Source organism: Doryrhamphus excisus, linkage group LG9 (genome assembly GCF_037039965.1).
Source record: "Doryrhamphus excisus strain RoL-2023G ecotype Guam linkage group LG9, RoL_Dexc_Guam_v1.1, whole genome shotgun sequence".
Lineage (NCBI taxonomy): Eukaryota > Metazoa > Chordata > Actinopteri > Syngnathiformes > Syngnathidae > Doryrhamphus > Doryrhamphus excisus.
In genome coordinates this window covers 17,594,636-17,614,739 of record NC_136365.1, presented here as the reverse complement: position 1 = coordinate 17,614,739, position 20,104 = coordinate 17,594,636, and the positions used below count along the sequence as shown (strand labels likewise).

Sequence of the window (20,104 nt, the reverse complement as noted above, 5' to 3'; positions counted from 1 at the left end):
AAGGCATTTTATTGGTTGTTATTCTGTGTTAATGGCACCAAAATGGAATAAAATGTTTCGCATTCTGAGGTAGTGCTAGAGCCTTGACAGATGCTGGATAAGGTCTGTGTGTAAGGGTACTCGGGAATAGTGGAGTGTGACATTTAACTCGTACAACTGTTGCATTGAAAGTCATTGTTGTGTTTAATCGTCACACATCTAATTATCCGACTGTGGGATGCCCTGTTGGAAGGCTCAGTGAAAATAGTGAAAATACCTTTAATCTTATACACCTTTGTCCGACATCTGGTTATCCGTACTTTAAAATTGACGACGGTCATCATCTCACTCAACCTTGACTTACAAGAGTGAATCTTCCTGGAGTTAACCTTATCTTTGCACTGTGCGGGTTACAGTGCACAGCTGCAGTCAAAGAGACAAACAGTCATTTTGGCCCAATGGACGGCGCTTACAAAGTGTTGTTTGCGGAAGAGGCGATCGGGAGCATCTGTGCTGGAGAGCTGAACATACTGATTAACATCAGTGGCGTTTACAACTTTTAAAACCGCTCTTTATTTGGCTCTTAATTTTCAGGCTACCAGGAGTTAATTGGCCATTAGTAAGAATATTGCTCCCGTGCTTGCATAGCATAACCTTCACAAGCGTGATAATCATCAACACGGTCAACCCAAATGCACGCTGTGACTACTTTGCCTGTCAGTTTGGCACTTTGCGTCCAAGCTTATATTTAACTTTTGCTGCTCACAACAGGGAGGATGTGAGTAGAAGTGGAGTACATCTGCTCACTTTGACTTTGCAGGTGCGGGACGTTGGTCAGCTTTGTAATTTCAAAACCATAAGGGGGTGCACGGTGAACGAGTGGTTATCACGCAGGCCACACAGCTAGGAGACCCAAGTTCAATTCCACCCTCGGCCATCTCTGTGTGGAGTTTGCATGTTCTCCCCGTGCATGCGTGGGTTTTCTTCGGGTACTCCGGTTTCCTCCCACATTCCAAAAACATGCTAGGTTAATTGGCGACTCCAAATTGTCCATAGGTATGAATGTGAGTGTGAATGGTTGTTTGTCTATATGTGCCCTGTGATTGGCTGGCCACCAGTCCAGGGTGTACCCCGCCTCTCGCACGAAGACAGCTGGGATAGGCTCCAGCACCCCTGCGACCCTTGTGAAGATAAGCGGTAGAAAATGGATGAAATGAATGTTTGCCACCAGATATTATTTACAGTGAATGTGTTTGCTGTCACAATACTCCTGACTCCTGACTCCGATAATCCTTCGCCACTTTGCGTTTTACTCCATTACAACTTTTTGTCATTAAAACATATTTAAAAAATCTGAAAATATATTAAAAGTTATATAAATAAGCACCAGCATACCCCTGTGACCCTAATGAGAATTAAGTGTCATAGAAAATGAATGAATGAATGAATTGTATGTCACCGCTACTGTACATGTAATTTAGTTTTACTGTGTATTAGTGTTTCAGTAAATTTAACTTGGGGGGGTATATCTGGTCAGGGGCATGTGAACTAAGCCCAGGGGACAGGGCCCCATCAGGAAAAAAAGGCTCATCCCTTGTGTTTTCCTCCTGTGTAGGTCAGTTTCAAGAACCCTCTATGTGGTCTATTTGGCCCCGCCTGAAGCACCAGCCCCACGCCCATCTCCCCCATTACATCCAGTACACTACTGAGTTCCAGTCGGAGCTGGGCAGGCAAGAGGGCAGGCAGGCAGGCTGGCGGACGGACATGTCTTAACAGGCAGCATCAGCGGCAATAGGGCTACTAGCCTGTAATTAGCTCAGACAGTGCAGGCTTGGAGAAAGGCAGCCAGGCTATATCATAATGAGCTCAGCTGGGATTAGCAGGACAGGGCAGGGGGGTGAGCAGAGGGGAAGGGGGTGGGGGTGGGGGGGCACCACATTTTCTGGCCTCAACCTATACAGCGGCATCACAGAGGGCCGGAGGGAGGCAACTGGGAAGGCGAGGAGGAGGAAAAAGTGAAGAGGAAAGAAAGCGCAGTGGAGGAGGATGGAGGAGGTGAGAAAAGGTGAAGGCTGGGGGAGACGCGGGAGAAGAGAAGATGATGGCTGGAGGCCAAGCTTTGCTGTGGAGCGTCACCGAGGGTCACCGGTAGTACTGCAGTTACAAGGGCTTCTCTAGATCAAACAAGACAATGGCTGCACTACACGACGAGAGGAAAAGGAGACAAGGGAAACTAAAAGGAGTAGACTTTGTTTTACAAATATTTGCCCAAAGACAAGTCAGGAGTGAGGCAAACCGTTTTTTTTTTTTCCAGCACACCATACTTCCCCTCTTTTGGCACGATTGTGAAGAGGTGGGCCAAGGCACGGCACGATGCCATGCACACACTCGTTTCGGTCCGACATCGTGGTTCGAACATCACACCCAAAATTAAGCACTTTAACACATAGAAATGGCCACACAAACAAAAGTAAAAGTTTAAGGCATTCAGAGGGCGTGATATGTAGTGTAACATCTAGGACCTGGTAGGTGGACCTTTAAGAAGCCCGGCCTGGGAAGTGACGTGTTTGATGTCAGCTAGATTTGACTGTGTTTAACTCATTGTTAGCAGTGGGGACAGTGCGAGTTGTTGCTGACAGCAGCTCCTGTGTGAATGTTCACTGCTAAATGGCTTCCCTCACTACTCTTTCAAACCATCCCTCTTCTCTGTCCAGAATGTGTACATTTTCGTCCTCAAGAGTGCTGACTTTTCTGACCTATAAATGTACTTAGAATATTGTATTTTTGGGTTAAACTATGCTAAAGTTTCAGATAATGAGGTCTGTGCATTTGGAGTGAGTCCTGAAAGAAGTTTGAGATGGCTCAAAACGCTCAGTTTCAAAAGGCGTGGTAAAACTTTCCCTTTGTGATGTCACAGAGTGGCAGACTTCCTTATATGGTTCATAGTTAGAAAGCACTTTGGGCGTGGGACCAATCACGGCAGAGTGAGCATGCCTGGAGGGGGGCCGTGGGTGGAATAAATGAAATCAGACCTTTTTGGCAGGAAGCACGAATCAAAGGAAATACAGCTGGAATAGGTGCAGATACTGGAAGATCTAAAAGTCATGCGTTATTGTGTGTAGCTGCTCTATAGGAGACCACAACGGGTCAACTCGTATCACCTCGTACGTTGGTACACTATTAAAAAACAAACAAACAAACAAAAAAACCCCTTAAACTGTATTATGGAAAGCAGGAAGTGAACAAATGTAACAGTTACTGATTGTAAAAGTACCAGATGGAGGGTTAAGATTTAATAAGCTTTGCTTCTTCCTACTCCTTTTGGACATGTGGAACTGTGAACTGATTATGTGATGCATTCAATTGTAATCTGCTGCATGTTTACCAGGGTTTACCAGGGTCGAAAAAATAAGCACAATAGGTTCCCTTTAACGATAACAGACACGTTTTAAAATGGAAATAAAATATTCAAAATCATCCGAAAAGATTTCGGATGAAATCGCTCAACCGATACTCCATTGAGACGTGTCACTTCATGAATGCAATCACTATCGCCGAGGTGACGTTATGAAGTTGGGAAACCAGAACTAAGATGGGGCAGTGTGTCCGTATCCTCATCAAGACAAATAGAAGCGTAGTGCTTTAAGTACTTAAAATGTGACTTACTTCTCCAGAGTGAGTTTCCTGGTGAGGTTTTTGAAGTAGGCTAGCTCGTTCCACACGGCGTCGCTGTCCTCTTGTCTGAGCTGCCATGGCTGTGCACGTGGCAACCTTCCACGTGGTCTGAACATGAAACAAAACCATGGAGATAAGTAGAAAGACACACGTCTTAATTAAATAATACAACTGATGTGATGGACTCCTTAACCTGGTTATTTTAATACATATAAGTATATATAATTGTGTCCTGTCTGTTAACCTTGTCATGTTTTTAGTCAGTGGGTTCGAAAAACACAGTACACAGAAAATCTTACAGCGATGCTTATGGGAGGGAGAGATATATACATATGAAAACAAGTATTATCCTATAGGGATGATGGCTGCTACTGTGCATAACCTTGCCGCCTCCGGTCCATTCACACAAGGTAACAAGGCCCTTAGCCGCACTCTGTTTTCGTTACGGGGGCCCAGACATTGCACTATTCAAATGAGCAGGCCTTGATTTTGACATTTTAGTGGCTAATCATGTAGTGGCCTAACATGCATGTTTGTTAAAGCCCAGGGCGCTGCTTTGTATGGCCGAGGCAGCATGGGAACACTCCCTGTGTGCCTTGCAAATGTAAATAACGGGGCAGAAGCAGACGCACTCACAAACAAGGGCCTGCAAATGTCTCCACCTCATTTATGAATACTTAATGGGACTTTGCGTTTTGTCTTCAGTAGGTGCCGCCTCCTTCAAACTTCCACAGTGCAACCCGACAAAACCCAAATCAGCCGTCATCGCCTCAGGCATTCAATTCCAATTTGTTTTTCATTAGCAAGCTAAAACGGCTTTTTGGGTAGACACACATTGAACTGGAAGCAGATGAAGACAACTTTTATCTGTTCTCACACCCAAACTCTACAACGACTTGGCTGTCTCATTTCCGCCGAATCAAGGAACTCACTACAAGCGGAGAAAGTAGACAGCAGAAAGTCAAAATTTGAGCGTCCCACTTTTTCCCACTTTGGGTAAATATGCCCAAATAATTGCACATAGACCATTTGTGTAACTCACAAAGTCACTGGGAAGCTCAGTTCAGTTATCAAAGGATTCATTCATCTAAGGTTCAACTTCAATAACAAACCTTAAACTATATCATGAAATGTCTCAAATTGTAAAGCACATTTATTTATTGGTAACAAACTGGCTAACTTTTCTAATGGGTTGTCAGCCTATGCACACATTCCTATAAAATTGTCAACAAACTGTAATGCCTGTGCTTGTGATTGAGGAAGATGTAGTCACCCATGCAATTCCCATGCATATGGAAGATATTTTTTATGACACTTTTATTCTATTTACTCAGACATGGGGCAAATGATGCTCTTATTTTGACGGGCGTTCATGGAAGTGCGTTCTGAGCTATGAGCTGCATTCAAAAATAAAAGGTGCTTCTCATTTTTCCCACTCAGAATCGGCACGCCATCGTCAGTCATTGTAAAACGTTTCTTATATTAAAGTCGTTAAACACAACGTGGTAAAAATATGCTCATCGAGCTGAAGTTGTGGACACACAACCACACAAGCGTGCAAAATTAAGCTAACCAATGGTTGCTTCCATTCACGGGATTTCAACTTAACTTCTTTATGTCTGGAGGGAGTTGTTCAGTGTTTATAATGATTTTGTCCCACGATTGAGCGGTTCTGGAGAGTAAACGCTACCCCACACAAACTTTCCTTCTAACAATGACAACATTTGATTCATCTTATACATCCGCAATGGTGCGCAGTCATCAACTCGACTTATTTAGGTTAATCATTTATACCCAGTCATTTTCTTATGGATGGAAGAATCATTGTCCAACCCGTGAAATTTAAAAATAGTGACAGTTTCACCCTGGTTATGGCCATCGTCATTTTCATTAATACTTTTGTTTGTTTGTATAACAAACACTCCTGATGAAAATTTGAAAAGTTTCCATTTTGCACTGCAAGTGGAGCTTCAAAATGAAAAGAGAAGAAACGGGAGTGAGGCAACACATGCAAACAATCCTTCATTCATTCATTTTCTACTGCTTATCTTCACGAGGGTCGCAGGGGTGCTGGAGCCTAGGCGGAGTACACCCTGGACTGGTGGCCAGCCAATCACAGGGCACATATAGACAAACAACCATTCACACTCACATTCATACCTATGGACAATTTGGAGTCGCCAATTAACCTAGGATGTTTTTGGAATGTGGGAGGAAACCGGAGTCCCCGAAAAAAACCCACGCATGCACGGGGAGAACATGCAAACTCCACACAGAGATGTCCGAGCGTGGAATTGAACACGCTAACCACTCGACTGCCATGCAGCCCATGCAAACAATCATCAAAGTGAAATTTTATTAGCTGATCAAAAGTTTAAGACCACACTCACAATAAGTCATTTTAAACTTCTTCAAAGATCTTGAGGATTATGGAACCAAAAAAAAAAAAAAATAGCGGTAGACCCCCCCAACCCGCTAAAAAAAATGTCAGTGGCCCTGAGCCGGAGGATTCGATCAATCCTCAGCCCAAATGAAGGTTTTTATGGTGCCGAGCGCAGTCCAACAACCATCAGATGGCAAATTTGAGATAAAGGTTTTTAAGAACAAAAAAACATCTTCAAAAGGGCTAGTCTCCTTCAACGCCACAAAACTGCATGTTTGGAATTTGCACCATCAAACACGCGACACTGAAAGGTTGAAAAAAGTTGTATTCTCTGTGAGAAAAATATGTAACCTTGACGGTTCCGATGGCTTCCAACGTGACTGGCATGACTTTCCACACGGAAATTAATTTCAAAGATTAAAATGAATACAGATGTTACAAAAACTGAAAATCATTGTACAATGTATAAACAAATATAAGACGTATCCCCCTAGAAGTGATTCATTCTATTTTCTAAGTCGTCTCCTTCGTTGACTTTTAAGCTTCCTCTATATTAACCTCAGCCATTATTGGCTATGAAAACGCTGCCACTCCACGCTAATACTATATAAACCCTGTTTCCTGAGAGCCTACTGAGGAATGGCAAATGTTTTCATTTAATACTGCTAATGCCCCTGTGAGCTATTTGGAGCGGTTCAACCTCTCTGTGAGTGTGTGTTTTAACGTTAACCCACTTAAACAATCTCACTAGTCACAGTGAATTCAGCCTCAACTACCTCAAGAGTGGCCGAGAGCGTTAAAAGTGCATCGGATTTTACGTTTCAATTCCCTCGGTGTGATATTTAGGTAACATATTCGCTACATTTCTTCACAAACTTGTATGATGCTTTATTAAGTCACAGTAAAGCTTTATACATTTTAATTTGTTTAGAGTGCTCCTAAAAGCTGCAGAACATGGAGAGTCATGAGAGAGCTATCGTCTTCAGGCCTCAGTGCTTCCTCCCCTACGGCATCCTAGCTTCCATTATTAAGCAGGGGGAAACGGAGAGAGAACTTTTCCACGCCGCTACGGCTAATTGCTCTGATTCAGGGGGAATCTGTTTATGGGCGCAACTTTGATCAGAGTACGGATGCTTTAATAACCTTTAATTTTATTTGCTCACCCCCCCCCATCACACTCAGTATGATTAAAAAACTTTTTTTTCCCCATCTCTAATATAAACAGGAAGTTCCCAGCTCTCTATCATGCCGTTTTGTGGAAGTATGTCAGTAATGTTGAATGGCAGGGCGGGTTCTCTGGGACTACCTGCGTGCTAATGAGCACAAAAATTGGCTGTCGGTTTTGTGATAGGCTGGCGATTCTACCTTGGGCGGGGCTCACAAAACACACAAGTGAAGGATGTCACTCAGCAACACAGTGGATGAATACTAACTTTAGGTTCAGGTTTCCAGTACTAAATGTTTTGTGGTGTTTTAATTATTTTTTATATATTCTATAATATTATATTATATAATATATTATTATATATTATATTATTTTTTATATATTATATCTATTTTTTTAAATACTTTTTTTACAGTTGACATACTAAGAAAGTAAATACTGCGTTGTCCCAAATACTGTGTCAGACAATGCTCTTTTTCATGCCACATTTTTGTGTGTTAAAAGCGTCTTGCACATTGTCGGGTTAACCCCGTTAACGCTTCCATTTCACATTCTCCATTATGACAACCTTTATACCGTCTTTTCTGCTGTTCACTTCTGCTATTCAGCCTCTCTTCCTTCTTATCTCTGCGGGGATATCCGATCACGGAGCGTAGCAAAAGGGTGCTCAAAGCCAACAGCTGCTCCCGAGTGTAAACAATGGAGCAAGCGGTAAGCTACAAACGTAACAAGATGAACATCCATAGCAGCACAGTTGCTTAAGGGGTCAGTATGGCACCAAAAAAGGAAGTAATAAATAAAGCACTATTAAAACACTAAAAACACAGCAGAAGAAACAGATCTTGCACTCAGGCGGCCTCATCTTGAAATATCAAATCCAGTCTATATCAATATGAACGATATGCTTGTTTTTGATATTCATTCATTCATTCATTTTCTACCGTTTTTCCTCACGAGGGTCACAGGGGTCCTGGAGCCTATCCCAACTGTCTTTGGGCGAGAGGCGGGGTACACCCTGGACTGGTGGCCAGCCAATCACAGGGCACATATAGACAAACAACCATTCACACTCACATTCATACCTATGGACAATTTGGAGTCGCCAATTAACCTAGCATGTTTTTGGAATGTGGGAGGAAACCGGAGTACCCGGAGAAAACCTACACATGCACAGGGAGAACATGCAAACTCCACACAGAGATGGCCGAGGGAGGAATTGAACCCTGTTCTCCTAGCTGTGAGGTCTGCACGCTAACCACTAGACCGCCGTGCCGCCCGCTTATTTAAAAAAGATCAACATGGCCCAGCTTTATTACTAGTGGATGACAAAACACAACTACGTTAACTCTAAACATGTATTTTGACCATCTACTAAAAGGTGCCGAAAGGCATGCTGGGAAATATTATTCCCCATTGTAGTAGCAGTTGCTTGGTGTGTTTACTTGTTACAATGTTGTGTTCGCAGCTGCCATGACTGTAGTTAGCTTTCAGAAGCTCACTGCGAGTTCAACGTTGCCCAATTAAAGATCCTCTTACTTTAAAACAAGCTAAAGTGCCTCTGACCATATCTTACGGAAATTCAAGGTGTATGTGACACACTTAAATTTAACTTTGATGTCAAGTAGGAGGCCACTACATTTTTGCTTCCACCAACTGGACTTAAATGTAACAGCATTATTAACGTATTCAGTGTGAATTAAAAATGCACCAACTTGGAAATAGTACAGTGTATTCCCAGATCAATTTGTGACAGTTATAACATGTCAAGATTTTGACATACTACTCCAGCCATGCCGCTCTTTGATGGCTTAAAAAAAAAAACAACAAAAGTGTGCAAAAGCAGAGATGAATTTTCCGGCCTCCTTTTGTTCTCACCATCTTTGAGACCCACGACACTGAGCCGTGCTGAGCTGACGTGAGCTGGGCGCTGAGCACGCTCTCTCTCGCTCGCCGCGTGTTCTCACGGGCTGGCGTTGCACTGCTATTTTCTTTAATTAACCCAGTGAGAAAACAGCTGACGGGGGTCAACACTTAGCTCCCCCGTTCAGGCAGCCCGCCACCCGTGTGCGCACTCGTACATGCATTTTTAAATAGCCTCTGCGAACCAACAACCGGGAGGAAGCAACGGAGAGAACAATTCCCTCATATTAATGATATTTTGACACCGTGTTAAAAAGAAAATTCTGTGGTTTCTGGTGAAGGTAGCGAGTCGAAACCAGGAAGTGGCCCTCTTCCCTTCCTCCCTGCACCTTACACCCTGCAGGGGGGAGTAGGAGACACCTCCAGCTCTCACATCCTAATGAACGCTGAGGGAGACGACAAAGCTGCCCCAAATTGACTTGGCTTAAAATCTCTTTTTTCAAAGAGAAGGGAGGAATTTGTGCTGCCCCCCCCCCAAAAAAAATCCTGCACTCTCATCCTTCCATGACGCTTTTCCAGGTACTATTTTTAGTCTAGTACTAGAAATGACAAAAATACACACAATTCCTTTTGGCATACAGAATGATGATGCCCTCAGTCTTCTATTAGATAAAATGTGTCCCTAATATGCTGATAGATAAATATAGGAAGCGCTCGTAGACCTGCCAACCATGAAGACATTTTATTTGTGTGGGTGGGTGGGACTTTTGGACTCCCTGATCCTTGATAGCAACAGAGCTTTTTGGTTTGTGTCGTAAAAAATGTGCAACATTAATGCATGTTTTGGGTATTTTATTTATGTTGTTCCGACTTATGTATTCAATACGGCTTGGTTTTCGAACCAGCAGTAATGTAATGGACATCGGACTCCATGAGGAAAAGTAAGGTTCCCTATAGTTGAGACAGTGGTTCTCAACTGGTTTGGCTGTGGGACCTAACCATCATCCCTTAATGACAAGCGGCGACCCAAACTGCAAAAAATTTTCAAATCAAATATATTGTACTTTAAGAAAAGACAGTGCTGTTTGAATTTGAGGTAGTGAATAATAACAGTGTGCCAGCACTGAAAAGAAATGCGATAGCTTGATGCAAATTTAGATTGAGAACCTTCTATACGTGCTAGCAACTAGCATAAGCAATTCCACATGGTCATTTGAACGTTTGAAAATTAAATAAATACCTAAGATGCAGATTCCACTTATACTGTGGATAATATATAATAAGGATAATATAATAAGCATAGGGCGGCACGGCGATCGAGTGGTTAGCGCGCAGACCTCACAGCTAGGAGACCAGGGTTCAATTCCAGCCTCGGCCATCTCTGTGTGGAGTTTGCATGTTCTCCCCGTGCATGCGTGGGTTTTCTCCGGGTACTCCGGTTTCCTCCCACATTCCAAAAACATGTTAGGTTAATTAGCGACTCCAAATTGTGAATAGGTATGAATGTGAGTGTGAATGGTTGTTTGTCTATATGTGCCCTGTGATTGGCTGGCCACCAGTCCAGGGTGTACCCCGCCTCTCGCCCGAAGACAGCTGGGATAGGCTCCAGCACCCCTGCGACACTCGTGAGGAAAATGAATGAATGAATGAATAATAAGTATAAAATATATACAGGAAAACACTTTCTAAGGCTGAACAAGAGACAGGACTGCCACATTCAACAGTTTAGTGGCAGTAGACTTCAGGCGGGGAACAGCCGTTTAAGGTTTATGGCTCCCTGAGTATCAGCACAGACTAGGACAAAGCACTATTTAAAAATAAAATATATGTCATTGAGTAAAATGGTATATACTTTATACTCACATGTCATCTGCTCGTTCAGCCTCCTTCAACTGGTCTTTAACAGCCTTGTAGTTTTTCTGAACCACACACAGGCGTTCGCGTCGCCGATCATGGGCCTTCCTCAGCTCGTCGTTCTCCTCCACCTGAAAGGATTAAAAGTGTGTATAGATTTGTCTTTAAAAAAATACTTCAAAAGATTACCAGTGATAAAAAAAAAGTGTGATAATAACCATAGAAACAGAAATACAACTTTTGACAGTTTGATCCTGGAACAGATTCATTCTCTTTACATGATTTTTGTCTTGAAATTAGAACTCCGCAACAGGGATTGTGTAACTTTTGAGGTTCCGCTGTACTTTAACTAGGAGGGGGAACAAAGTATGACATGTTGCTGTGGGTCGTGTTGTTAGTACCGTATGGCTGACAGCTATTAAAACACAGAAAGATTGGACTCCTGATTTAAAAGGAGGAGTAAGAGAAGACAACATATGGATTTTTCCTTGTCAGGAGAAGCCCTACCGCCTTCGCTCCTTCCCCCCGCCATCACTCTGACCTTAACAGTGAGGGCGAGGGAGAAAACCCTTTCAACGGACAGGACAAACAGAGGAGAGGCGTCTGATGACAAGAAAGAAATTAAAAAGAGAGGAAAAAGAGTGAAGCAAAAGGGAAAGTGAAAGGAAGAGTGGCGAGGTGAGGGGGGGGGGGTAGGTTTCTGCTCGAGTGGCCAGGGCTTGGGAGAGTTGTCTTTCTGAAGGGAAGGAGCTTGTTTACTGCTGATATGACACGGCTGCCCTGCAGAGAGGGAAATGCGAGCCCTCAGCCCTGTTATTATTAACAAGGACAAAGAGAACAGAGAAAGCACACAAACATGCACTGGACAGCAAGTGCACACACGCACACAAACAAGACAGAGGCTGCCAATGACAAGTATAGATTTTTCCCACTGCGGATTATTCACAGAGGACATCTGCAAGACATCCTCTGCCCCTTCAAGCAGCCCACAACCTCTCCAAAACAAGGCTCTAATGACAGGGTCAGTGTTAACTGGCGACCGGGGGACCACGCACTACATCGGGGTTGGTGGGGGATGAGGTGGGGGGGGGGGGGGGGGCGTGATGGAACAAGTGGCAGGGCATTAGCCACATCATGGATTGCCAGGCTTCTTCCGTAGAGCTTCCCATGGGCTGCCCCGGCCCCTGGTTATCAGGCCACAGCCCCTTGCCCGCAGATCAATACACAGCCCGACTTGGCGTGCAGACGTTCTCAAGCTGAAAAATAATTACACAGCAGCAGCCACTGTTTACTTGAAACAAAATGAGAGCGGCTGTTGTGTTTGTCTGTTAGTTGCTAAGGTCAACATGTCAGCGGTACAGCACGGCTATTCCAATTTGAAAGGCATTCTGATGGAAAGCCGGATGAGAGCAGACCCAACTTGATAGAAGAGGCGTCAGAGAATGTTAAGATGCTGAAGGCAAGGTCACCAGGGCAAGTACATAGAAGATCTAGGCAAAAATGTAAAGAAAAATCAGGGGTGGTATAAAATATTGATATCGCTGTACGTCACATCTTTATCGCTTATGTTTATGTATCTATTGTATACACCCACTTCAAATATCGACAACGAGTATGTGAAGTTACACACTTAACATATTTACTTCACTGAGGCAAATTTTACCCAAGAGGAGACTGACGACAGCAAAGGAATGAGAGTCTCTTATATTTACTTCTCTCGGATAACAAACTTTATTCAAGACCAGACTAAGGCCTACAAGAGAACTAAGGTCTCCAATATTCAGTTTTCTAAGAAGCCTTCATTTACACAAAAGGAGACTGAGGGCAGAGAGAGAAGAGGGTCTTCTAAATGTACTTCTCCAAGGAGACAACAGTTCTTCTGTGAGAAGATTAAAGACAGCAGGAGAACGGGGGTCTCCTATATTTACTTCTCTAAGAAGAGAAACTTTATCCAAAAGGAGACTAATGGCAGCAAGATAAGGAGAATAATTGATCATTACTGGTCTAAGCAGACAGATTTTCATCAGACAAGATTGACTGTCTCCTATACAGTATTTACTTCTCTCAGTAGACAAACTTTATCCGAGAGGAGACTAAGGGCAGCAAGAGAACGAGGGTCTTCTCTATGAAGACAGACATTTTCCAAAAGGAGACTGAGGGCAGCAAGATCATGAGAATCTTTTATATTTACTTCTTTAAGGAGATTACTTTTTTATATATGAGGAGACTGAGGGCAGCAAGATCATGAGAATCTTTTCTATTTACTTCTTTAAGGAGATAACTTTTTATCTATGAGGAGACTGAGGACAGAGAGAAGAGATCCTCATATATTGGCATTTCTACGACAGCAAACTTTATCCAAGAGGAGACTAAGGGCAGCAAGAGACCAAGGGTCTTCTCTATGAAGACAGACATTTTCCAAATGGAGACTGAGGGCAGCAAGATTATGAGAATCTTTTATATTTACTTCTTTAAGGAGATTACTTTTTTTTTATCTATGAGGAGACTGAGGACAGAGAGAAGAGATCCTCATATATTAGCATTTCTAAGACAACAAACTTTATCCAATAATAATAATATATGTATTCATTTCTCTCACCCTAAAACTCATCTGGGATAGTCTCCAGCTTAGCAGCAACCATGAAGAGGACATATAGAAAATAAATAGATAAAATATTGCAAAAAATTTTAGTAACATCCCATTGCGAGTCCTCTACTCTAACTGTCTACATGCACTCCAACCATTGCTTGAGATGTCCCCCCCCACCACTCGTGCATTCCGTGGCTAAACGCTCCTCAAGCGGCAGACACGTAAATGGCACCATTAACTCAGACAATCATGCGTGTCGTCTGCGTCCACGCTGAGCATTAGCGTCTGCCTAGGTGCCTGCCAGTGATATTAACGCAGACACTTCAGATCTGACAAGAAAATGATGCTTAATATGTTCCTGGGATTGTGTTCAAAGGGAGATGACCTCTGCTTAATCACTTGCTCGCCAGTCAACCCGAAAGACCGGAAGGATAAAGAGAGTTGAGGTGGAGGAACACTTTGAGGTATAAAAACAGGTCAATTAAAGCAGTGCAAATTATGCCAAATATATATACATACGTATATGTATATAGAAGTGAACATTTTACATTGTATACCAGTTCTGAAAAAGTGCACCTTTCATATAAAAACAATGCATGGAATTTGACACGCTGGTAATCAACATAGCCTGGAGTGGAACCTCTCAGGTTGAACCCAACACATTCCAGACAATGTAATGTCTGTCTGGATTAAATAAAGTATTTTTCCCCAACGGAAATAATTCATAAGCAATAATAAGAATAATCTGTTTCAGGGTAAAACCGTCATCATCATAAAACCTTCATTAATTGTACATGGAATGGCCGTCAGCATTTTTTACACGTGGATCACACGTCTTGTGCTGGAGTGTTGAGGCCCCCGCCTTGATATGAAAGTTTAATGTTAGTGCGGCCCGTGCAAGTTTGATATGGATGCTGTATGGTATCATGTACCCAGAAAAAATTATTACGTTCGATTAATGTTCATGTTAAAGGTTAAATAACTGTTAATAGTTATCCTCCCTATCCGTGTGGAAGTGGTAAGTTTTTGGCTATTTAAGTTTAAAGGAAATAACTTGAAGGCTACCGTTTAGGTCACTAGCTCTCTAGTTTGCGAGTTAGCATGTGTCTCAAGACCCTGCAGTTGCGCAATATGTTGTAAATAAAAAGAGTATAAAATGTGACTATAGTTGTGTTTTGTCATGTCTACAGAGCTCTAATAATGCTTTGTTCATTTTAATCTGAAAAACAAATTGTCTACCCACCAACTATATGTGGTTTCTTAAGTTTTTATTATCTGCCGTTTTATTATTATTATTATTATGTTTATTTATTACTGATTGATTGATTGATTGATTTTCTTTATTCTTGATTTATTTTTCATCTTATTTTGTGTAGAAAAATAAAAGGTAAGATATTTGAGAATAGTGGAATGTTTTATCGGAGCTTTTATTGTAGAAAATCGAAACCAAAGCAAAGTTTATACATTTTTATGTTTTTAATAAATGCGTTTTTTTTTTTGGGAAAACCTGATGCGGCCCAGTCTCGCCCAGACACTAGCTCCAGTGGCCCCCAAGTAAATTGAGTTTGAGACCCCTGCCTTACGTTGTAGATGCTTTTGTTCACCTTTTTGATCCTGTTTGCATCTCGGTGTCCCACTTACGACAGCCCAAAACAACCCTTGACATTCCCACGGTGGCACAGACCCAGACCCAAGTATAACACGATCCAAGTCCAAGCTTTTCAAGCAGTGTTAAATGGGAAACTCTCACGATAACAGAAAGATGACCAGCCCCTCTCGGTGGTAAGTAAAATTGGGTTTCAACGCTTAATTGAGCACCTGGAACCTGGCTTTATTATGCCTACAGCTGCCACTACACTGTGGATAAAACTATACCCCAGATGCTTAAGAAGTAAATGGATCAGTTTTTCCCTCACAGCTAATGTTGTGGATTATTGATCTCTGAGGAAAATCACTTGATCAAGCCTTTTCTAACATGCCATAATAAAAAGTATGGCTGGTTTGTATGTATATCAGGGTGATATCAGTATCAGAAAGTGAAAAGGTTGTCATTTTTGTTTGCATAAAATCAATCCCACTCCTCTGTGTATTCCTAATTACATTGCAACCCATCCTTTTCAAGAAATGAAGTATAATTTAAAGATAGAAAATGAATACATTGTGACAAAACCTCAATAAGAGGTGTTCAAAAAGAATTGGAATCCGGCCTGTTGAACAGTTGAACTTAAAAAAAAAAAACGTTGAACGTTCAGACCAATGAAGCTGATATGTTAAAGGGAGCAAAGACTTTGCACAGAGTCGCTTCTCTCCCGCCGCTCACTGCCTACGCACAGATAGATGAGTGTGTGCGGTTTTGACAACAACACAACTTCTTGCTGGATAAGGTCACACAGGAGACGTGACTGCTGCAGCTTCGGCAATTGAACCCTTCTGGAAACGGGGACAGTTACATAGCTTGCGGACCTTCCCACCTTGCATCAGTCGATAGCAGTAATCATGCAGTACAGCACTCTGTGTTGATGTGTGTGTGTGTGTGTGTGTATGTGTGTGTGTGTGTGTGAGAAAGAGCCACCGGCCACTGGCTGGACTCTTAAAATGTCAAAGTCACTTACTGGCAGCAGTCATAACAGTCTTTCTTCTGCGATACAAAAATGATAGCATGGGACATTTTACTGTACGTTTTACTGCATTGCACATCCTGCTGTGTGGAGTGACAATCATATGTAATCAATAGGGTTGAAAAGTAGTAAACTTTGTCAAGTCAAGTTTATTTGTATAGTTTGGAGTTGTTGTTTTTCCCCCTCCCCTCTCCTAGTGTTGTCCCCCCCATCTTCCACCCCCCCCCCCTTCATGCAAATTTCCCCACTGAGGGACGAATAAAGGCATATCATTCATTCATTCCTTCATTCATTCATTCATAGCCCTTAATCACAAAATAGCCTCAAAGGGCTTAACAAGCAGGCATTTTGATGCGATTAATCAATTAATTTTATTATCCCAAGCCTAGTGCCCACAAGACAGTTTCTGCTGGATAAGAAATCATGTCAAGTTTCAATCTTGTGAGATCTTGTGACACCCCTAGTAACCTGTTCAATTATCATTGATGACGTTTTACTAACTTTAGCCATATTATGCTGGGCATTTGTGAGTATTTGTGTACCACTCTGGGTGCTATGCTACTTCGCTATCAGGTTCATTTACAGTTCTATGGTTGTCATTACATTTATGAATCACTTGTGGCCTTATGTGTTGGCATCACAAGGAAATAACGTTTTCAAAAACAGACTCAAGTTGACTCAACTGGTGGGTCGGAACCCAAATTGGGTCAAGGGAATTCAGCTAGCTAATAACTACATTCAAATTTTATCAGCATCTTCCTTATTAATGTATATTAATAAGGAATATTTTAATGCAGACAGTTGACACGTTCCTCCTCATTATCTAAATAACATAACTGGTTTGACTTAATGGTCATGGGAGAGGGTGGTTGCTTGAGATCATCTCTGAGCTGAAGTCACAACACTCGGCATGCAGAGTTCTTGTGAGAGGTTTTTGAGGCACTGCAAAGTTTGGATGGTTCACAATCTGTGCTGCCTCTTGGGCGCTCAGGTTGTTGAGGTTCCACTGCACACTAAGTCGGCAAAGGGGAAATGTAGTGTTTTCATACATTAGCTTCTTACTTTCAGTTGGAGCAACTCCTCAAGGTCTTCAATCCTTTGTTCTGCTCCTCGTCTTCTCCCACGATCAATCTCGGCAGTGCTGGCTGGGGACAGAGACCTGGATCGCTGCATGGGCGCACCCTGGGACAGGTAAGCCAACAGAAGCAGTGAACATTATCACAGAGGCACGTAGCCGTGCAACAATTAACATCTGTACATGCTGAGTGAATGCCAAACATGCGCATGAATGAATGAAGCGACCGCTCCCTCTTCACCTTGAAAAAAAAAACAAAAAAAAAACACGCATTGTCGACTTTGGTACACACAGATGCTCGTGTAAACAAACAGGTTACCAGAGGAATAAAAGCAAGCTGGGCTAGCAGGCTGCATAAAGCTGAAGGGAGAAAGTTCAGCGTTTGTGTGTGTGTGTATGAGCAAAAGGTTTCTCTCTGCGACTGGCTAATGAGTATGTTCATTTCCATTTACATTGTTTCTTTGACAATAATGATGTCCCATTAGGGGAGACTAAAGGGGCTATAGATTCCAGAATGTGCTGGGCTTCATTACAAGAGGTGGGCAGGGAGGTCGCTCTAATTGCTCTACGAGGGGCCTCCAGGTTACACTTGATAGGACAACCGATTAGCAGGGAGGGGAGGGGTTGTAGTTGGCTGGCCAGCTTCTTCTCTCTCAAAAAAAAAATCAAATAAATAAAGAAATAAGTGGTGTTGCCATGCTGTATAAAAAGCAATGGGAACAATATGCTGGCGGAATACGAATACGGGAGGATAGGAGGCGCCCTGTGGTGCCAGGAGGCCTGACCAGATGGCGGCTAAAAAATGCAGGGCGCCTTAATGCACAGCAGTCCTTGAGCTGGAGTGGGAGTGAAGTGCAAAGAGGAAGAGTCTTAAATGAGACGGCGGATCATTAATTTGAGCTCCAATGGCCGTTAAAAGCTGCAAAACCGCATACAAGTTTTCAAACAAACTCTGGAGACGTGTGTGTGTGTGTGTGTGCGTACGTGTGTGTGCGTACGTGTGTGTGCGCGACGGCTACAGCTGACTCTGGTGACCTGGTGCGCCTGCATGGGTGCCAACCATGTGTGCCTTAATGACTGCACGCAACTAATTAGCAGATTGATCTGCATATTCCTGATGAGAGGCACGTCAATTGGCGCGACCTGCTTGAGGAGCAGAATGGCCAAAAGGGTTCAAATCAACCCCAATAAGATGAATTTGGGTGGAGCAACTTGCAGAAGACTCCCTTATTGTGGACTTTTGGTGGATCATTTACTATCTACCAACACTGTACACAAACCAAGTCAGGTCTATAAGGCTAAGCACCAGGTATGGACATAATTAATTAATACTGATCACTAACAATAATGTCAATTTTGCGCAATTGTTGATTAATAATACTACTTCAACCAGCAGAAATGTTGCTTATTCGGCCTCAGTTTGCAGCCTGAAGAACAACAACAGTCCATAACTGATGTGAGGCTATGATAGAAATCCATGCCTTGGAAGCATTAATCTGCCGAATACAACACTTATGTGGAAACAGGAGCTCAGAACATTCAGAGATACATTCTGCCATCATCCAAAGGCAATTCAGTGATCATTAATCCTTACTGTTGACTACAGTTCCCAAAGCCAACAAACATTTCAATGATTTGGTGATACACAATACATTTGTGGAAGTTTCTGGTGAAACAATAACAAAAGAAAACATTCCTTGTCTATCTGGTCTGTGAACATACGTAGCTTGTTGTTACAACTCCATATCATAACTGGTATGCATCATAACGCCGCTTCTCAACACCACATGGTCTGCCAGAGAATAAGAAGACGTAACAGAAGGGATCAGCGTAGTCAACCTGGCGAGTTTGTCGCAATATTTAGAGAGTATTCACACCGTTCTATAAACTCTTTTAATTCTGTTACTGGAGAGTTTTAGAGATGAGCTTGTCAACAAGCAGCGGGTGCTGCTATCCACCACAACTAAGCATTTCAGAATCATTTGTCAGTCCATTTGTATGTCTCTCGCATATAGCATCCATTACAATCACATGCACATGCGCCATAGTCAGTTATTCCATTTAGACGGTGTTGGCATTTAGCGATGGTCTACCTCTGTTTTGCAGCTTCCAACGACCCACTGACCTGCTAATGTCTTGGCAAAATCTGGAAATGCAACTGAGATGTCCAACATTGCACATATAGTAAGTAGAAAGGATGAGTCTTAACAACAAACAGGTTTTAAGCAACATGTGTAATGACCGCACAAGCTAACCGCTTTCATATTAATAAGTTACTTCTAACTGCTATTACAGTAAAGTCTCGTTATATCGATATTCTCGGGAGTCGGAAAAAATACCGATATAACCGGACAATCCATATATCCGATCCTGCGCCGAACTGCATTAAAAGTGGGCAATAATGCACTCGACATTGTTCTATACTATAGAACAATGTCGAGCAGCTTAAATCAATCTTTGCTTAAGGATTTCAATACCAAAAAAGAACACGGCGAACGGCTGCTTCCAGTCAACTTTATTTTTCACACTTCCACCACCAGAGCACAGCACACACACCGATTCCCGCACTTCCTGGTTCACAGGTCATGCTCAACCCGCCCCACATAGCTGGCCAAACACATGCCTGTATAGAATCTATACACACGAGAGAAACCACGAACGCCAGCATGTACATATGAAAAACAGTGATTATTGCAAGCGATAAAAAGATATCTGAATACAACACAATTAAATACATGTATTTGTACGCTTGTGTCTTCGTTGGAATAGGTGTGTATGCTATGTCAGTTGGTTCTTCTGTTGCAGGCATGTGTTTGGCCAGCTATGTGGGGCGGGTTGAGCATGACCTGTGAACCAGGAAGTGCGGGAATCGGTGTGTGTGCTGCACTCTGGTGGTGGAAGTGTG

At 42.6% G+C, this 20,104-nt stretch overlaps 1 protein-coding gene across 1 annotated transcript in view; it reads right to left on the bottom strand.

The window, feature by feature from the left end:
- The window catches only part of cntln (centlein, centrosomal protein), a 111,768-nt gene that overhangs the window by 68,022 nt on the left and 23,642 nt on the right, over positions 1-20,104 (bottom strand). Inside the window, exons 10-12 of the mRNA XM_058066876.2 lie at positions 17,187-17,306; positions 10,926-11,047; positions 3,646-3,762 (exon numbers count right to left, since the gene is read on the bottom strand). Of these exons, the coding sequence (XP_057922859.2) occupies positions 3,646-3,762; positions 10,926-11,047; positions 17,187-17,306 (359 nt within the window). The remainder of the gene's footprint in view (positions 1-3,645; positions 3,763-10,925; positions 11,048-17,186; positions 17,307-20,104) is intronic.